Genomic DNA, 6,000 nt, shown 5'->3' on the forward strand with positions numbered 1-6,000 from the left:
CTGTTTTGCACATAATCTTCTGAATTGTTTGCAGGCATTGAAACGCTGTAACCTGGAGAACGCCATCGCACTCTGGCAACTACTCTCCGCTCTGAAGTCCGCACATCTTCTACATCTGAAAGGAGTAAGACGGGGCTTAGTATTAAAAACACTAGGAAGTTTAGTTCAATGCTTCCTTATGATTGTATGTGACTAAAACACCCCCAATTCTGTATTTTTCAGGACCCCTTTGCTGATGTACACCAGGCCTATAAGATGGAATTGGACAAGGAAGGGCAGCAGCAACTCAATATTTTCCTGGAGCAACATGGAACAAATGTCTTTTTGCTTGAATTGCATGAAATGATCACCTTGAAGCTAAAGAAAAAGCACAGCACCGAGGAATCGAAACCCGCCTGGACGTAAGTTACATCGCAATCTTTAAAGGAAACCTACCATCTGATTTGATGCATTATGAAGCAAATATACCTTGAGAATGCTGTAGCTACACCGATGCAGGATCATTTCATGGTTAATCCCTCAGCTGAGTGGTTTTGCTGAAAAAACAATCATAACATTCAGGAACTTGGAAAAGCTGGGACAGCATGGCTGCCAAGATAAACACATTAGACAAGGGAGCTTGGAAATTGCAAATGGCTGCTAAGTAAAGCACTAATTAACCTGAGCTGGATCACTCATACACAGCAGCTGTTGATTATTCTGTCTGGCAGGGAGAAAACTAATTGCATCATCATCTCCTGCAGAGAGAAACTCTTCTGCTATGAGAAGCAAGGAAGCTAGCACTGGAGCAGCCATAGAAGCGACAAAGCTTAATTATCATAAAGTTATATCTGTTTTATAAGCAAAACCACTCAGCACAGGGATTAACCAAGATATGATCCTGCATCAGTGTAGGGACAGCATTCTCAAGGTATGTTTGCTTCATAATGCATCAAATCAAATGGTAGGTTTCCTTTAAGGTCATAATAGTTCCAGCTATTTCTATAGGCACTTTAAAATTTACACTAAAGGAGTTTGCCCATGAAAGAAAGTACTCAAACCCCTTCACTTCATAATTTTACTAAGTTTTATTGTTGTTTTAGCTCCTATCACTCAGGCATGGCCATTTTAAAATTTCAGAGTGTTAGCAGGGACTCTCTAAAATGTGCTTAGATCATCAGAGTACAGGGTTAATCTACACTTTTATTTAGCTTCTGAACATTCACAAGTATGTGACACAGAGAAAGAGAGATGAGACAAATCGGAGATAAAAGAGGATGAGATCCATGAGATGGATATAAAACACAATGGACACTCAACTCGCCTATAACACCCACTATGAACTCTGCTATAAAGACCTTTTCTGTCTGTAGCTTGTAGAGTATCTGCACACTGTTGCTTGCTTGCAGGAAGTGGCTGTGTCTGAGCTGGTCTTGTAATGCAGGGGGGGGGGGGGGGGCAGGAGGCAGAGATCACTGCAGGCAAGAGAAGCAATTCATGAGAGTAAACCGACCATAGTCAGAAAATTTACGGTCGGATCCACGGGCAACCAAAATTGTAAACACCAGTACTGATAGAGACAGGTTGGAATTATATCTGTGAAATGTTGTATTTTTTGTTAATAACAGTGAATTAGAGAATGTATTATCTTGTTTTTCTGAGCAAACTTAAGAATCTTGTCATTGTGGGAGGAATACCCCTATAAGCTCCCATTCAATTTTCTTATGTGTTCATGAAAATTGGATCTTCGTGATCCTGTTCATTTTCTTCCAATAGCGCAGCCAATGCAGCTGTACAACAGGGTTCACCAAAAGTAGTAGGGACTGTCAAAGGGATTCTGTTGTTAATTTTTTACAGTTTAGTGGTGCAAACACTAAGTTGGACAACCCCTTTTACTGAAAGGAAATCTATAAAGGATATTTTATACTTTATCCAAGGGTGGGGGTGTAAAATCTGCTAATGTTCCACCTTTAAAGAGGACCCGTCACCCATAAATTGGGCACTAGGAGTTGCTTAAGCAGCTCCTAGTGCTTAAACAAATGCCGCAGTGTTAGAAGGATAGCGTTACTTGAAACCTGCGGTAATGCTATCAAACACTGCGGCGGAGTAAAATGTAAACGTTGGACCGCCCGCCAAGCGGTCTGATGTATTCATGAGGGGGCAGTCCAAGGCGCTGCCTCTTCCCCAGACCGCCCTGCTCGCTCCATAGGCCGGCGGTGACTGCCGCGCGTCATGTGGCAGTCACCGCCCTCCCCGCCCCTCATGAATACATCGGACCACTTGGCGAGCGGTCCGGCGTTTACATTGTGCCCCGCCACAGTATTAGATGGCGTTACCGGAGGTTTCCGGTAACGCTATCCTTCTAACACTGCGGCGTTTGTTTAAGCACTAGTGCCCAATTTATGGGTGACAGGTCCTCTTTAAGTCAGGAATATGAGGCTGGAATAGATGTCAAAGTCGTGTGGCCATGGTCACAGTATTTCGAACACATTCTCAACAATCTGTAACTGTTTGAATTGCAAGAGTTTCTCAACCATTTTGTTTAACTCTTTGGACAATATGGGGGATCCAGCAACCAGGTGACTACATCCTTGTTCATAGACAACATTTAATGTGGATTTTTCTAGGGTGTAAATCAGCTTTAAAATTAAAGGGGCCAACCTGTATGTGTATGTGTGTGTGTATACATATGAAATAAATAAATTTCCACAACAATAAGTTAGGATATGGGGCATCAGAAAAGTTGAATTTCAACGCCCAATCATTTTGTTCTTCTTGTAAAAAGTGGCTGTAATGTTGGGAGAAATGGGTAAATGGTTTGAGGTGATTTTAGGGAACTGCATAAAAAAGTAAACATCTACTTACTTCCTTTGTCCCGCGCCGTGGACCCTCCATGCCGTGCTATCCCAGAGGAATGGTAGGGCTGGGCACACCCATCCGCCACAGTCCCAACGCTGGGCCATGGTGAGGGGTGGGCATGTGTGCGGAGCACCACAAGAGGCAACTACAAGTTTATTTTTTTATCCAGCCTCCTCCCCCCAACTCTTGGACAACCGCTTTACTTTAGCAGCAATAGATCTCTAATGATGAATCAGTGTAGTAAGGCCACTATCAGCTACTGATAATCACACAAATCTCTGCTTGTATGGATATAAGAAAAAAAAAAGCTCTAGACACTGGGATGCTTTGATTTCGGAGAGATTTCCAAAATACTCAATACTTTTTTGAATTGTGATCAAAAAGATTATAAAATGTAATTTAGGATGTGTTCACACAGCAGTGTTCTCAGTATCCTTAAAAAAAGAAAGCATAGTAGATAAGTAATTCATGTTTTAGACCCACTATTGGTTTTAGCTTACTAATATTAGTGCAATATGACCAGAACTTTTCCATGTGAGAGTTACTTGAAGTTATTCTTTTATAGGGAGCACATTTTTAGGTCTGCTCCCATGTTACTGTGCCTTATATTTAGTTTATGTTGTCTAAAATTCTTAATTGCAGCCTAAGAGACGTATTGGGACCTTTTCTTGATGGGAAACAAGTCTCCTTCCCTGAACTGGAAACGGACTTCCCGGAACAAATTGCACTCGCCCACTGCATCGATACATGGAAGTTTACTGCGAATAAGAAGTGGGAACGTCTGTAAAGGTGCAAGCCATATTACTACAAGCAGGGATCAACAATAATGTGCACAATTATTTTTCTGCCTATTGTCTAATGTATACAATGTACCCTGGTGGTAACTTTCACAATATGATGTGTTGTACATGACATCTATTATACTAAAGTGTGCTGTGCATAATTACTGCCCTCCTGTGCCCTAAAGTGTAAGGCTACATTCACACTAATGTATTCCCGCCGGGCCGTAGCACGGTGGGTATACGTTCGCGGCAATGGAGAGGAGGGGCACCCCTCTCCAAAGAGATACATGGTCCACGGCACGGTAATATGAGGAAAGAGAGGACATGTATATGGAGTCGTACGGTGCGCCCACTGCCGGCCGTATAAACGCCCCCCTAATGGTCGTGTGAACGTAGCCTAATCCAGTACATGAATGTCAGATGAATTGTAACCTACTGTTTAATTATATGCAGATAAGAAGTAAGTTGAGCCTCTTGTCTCAGGCAGCACCGCCCGCAGCATCAAAGGAGCAGTCACCTGTTAGAGTTGATCATGACTCTTAAAATAAGCATTTCTTCACACCAGATGTCAGCATCAGACATCACGCCAACCTACATACTGAAAAAATAACCTGTTGGGTTGGAAGGGGCCGCTGCTCTAATGCTCATCTCAGGGAGCAGAAAGTTTAGGTTCAACCCTGACTTACATGACTTGGCAACACAATGTAAGTTTTACATGTTCTTGTAAAACAAACTCAAAAAACACACAATGATAATAGTAATGATAAAAAAAAATTAAACACATTCTGTGTTGATAGATTATCCTGCCAAGACCAAAACATATCACACCATCCAGATCAGATCATGAAAATAGCCACCATCTTGGTTTTTTGTTTGAGAACTAAAAGTCCAGGTAGCCATGTAATTATAACAATCGCACTCTGAAAGTCTGACAACATATTGTATAAATGAACCTGATTTTTTGTTTAAACTTGAATTTAATAAGAGGCCTAAGGCTTCACCACTGCCAATAGATTGCCAAACTGCAAATCATTATGCGGACAGTACGGTAGTCCTGTGCTTTGTCACTGCAAGCTTGTCAAATTATAACTCGCAATCCTGCCAATAAACGTGTTGTGCATTTGTTTGGCATTTGTGATTTTTTTTTTTTTTGCATGCATTCAGCCTGGTAGTTGGCCTTGTGCCGGTGACAGGTGATAACTTAGAGCCCAAAACTGCAACCCCTGCTAGGAGTCATGTCATAAAGCTGAACTTCTTTAATATCATTTACAGTATATCTTTACAATACAGGCAGTCCCCTACTTAAGAACACCCAACTTACAGATGACACCTAGTTACAAACGGACCTCTGGATATTAGTAATTTACTGTACTTTAGTCCTAGGCTACAATAAACAGCTGTAACAATTATTAAAGGCGTCTGTAATGAATCTTTATTGTTAATTCTGGTTCTTATGACAACCCAACATTTTTAAAATCCAATTACCACAGAGACCAAAAAAATTCTGGCTGGAGCTACAATTATAAAATATACAGTTCTGACTTACATACAAATTCAACTTAAGAACAAACCTACAGACCCTATCTTGTACGTAACCCGGGGTCTGCCTGTACATCTAAAATTGATGTTTTTTCATTAATAAGCTTTGATTTTCAATACTGAAACTAATATTGAAACCTCAGATTTCTTTAAAGTGAAGGATGATTCTCGATTTAAAGTCATGTGAGGGGTATTGTGAACATTTTTTGAATAATTTGAGAATTCTGCTTAGTTTGTAAAGAAACAGGCTGCAGAGTTCCCTCCTGTAGAGATCCACTTTCCATCCTATATAGTGTGTGTCTATGAGGTAGACTATCCCTGACTGCATTATACACAGGCAGTTTGCACTGTTTTTGATAACTGTGTTTGTTTACACAGGTCTGAACTGTGAGGAATAACCCCTTCATTTTCAGCTTGATGTTTGAAAAGAATGTTCATAGCATACTACAGCCAGGGAGAGTGCACAAAGGGTTGACATTCCCTGATCAGAGTTATGTAACAAACACAGTTCAGTTTATATGAATCTACATTATCAACACATAGATAAAAACGTAAATATTTAAAATGTCATTTTTATTTGTAGATCTATGAGGGGTTTTTGGCTGGGCTGACAGATTTCTTGTTCAGCCTAGTCCAGTGATGGCGAACCTTTTAGCGGTCGAGAGCCCAAACTGCAAACCAAAACCCCCCTTATTTATTGCGAGGTGCCAACAAAAAATTAAAGAAGTAAGATATTGCTCCCTGTTCTTCAACAATGTTCTATCATATTGGCCTCCTGAGCACAAGATGGAAAAATTGCATCATTTTAGCTTCTTTCCAGTGTCCCTCTGTACACAGAATC

General features: G+C 40.8%; 1 protein-coding gene across 1 annotated transcript in view; it reads left to right on the forward strand.

The window, feature by feature from the left end:
- Positions 1–4,814, forward strand: part of LOC140126320 (E3 ubiquitin-protein ligase RNF213-like) — a 218,326-nt gene extending 213,512 nt beyond the window's left edge. The window contains exons 63-65 of the mRNA XM_072145609.1: positions 35–124; positions 223–401; positions 3,481–4,814. Coding sequence (XP_072001710.1) covers positions 35–124; positions 223–401; positions 3,481–3,625 — 414 coding nt within the window. The 3' untranslated portion in view covers positions 3,626–4,814. The remainder of the gene's footprint in view (positions 1–34; positions 125–222; positions 402–3,480) is intronic.
- Positions 4,815–6,000: the final 1,186 nt, after the last annotated feature.

The sequence above is a fragment of the Engystomops pustulosus genome, chromosome 4 (genome assembly GCF_040894005.1).
Source record: "Engystomops pustulosus chromosome 4, aEngPut4.maternal, whole genome shotgun sequence".
NCBI lineage: Eukaryota > Metazoa > Chordata > Amphibia > Anura > Leptodactylidae > Engystomops > Engystomops pustulosus.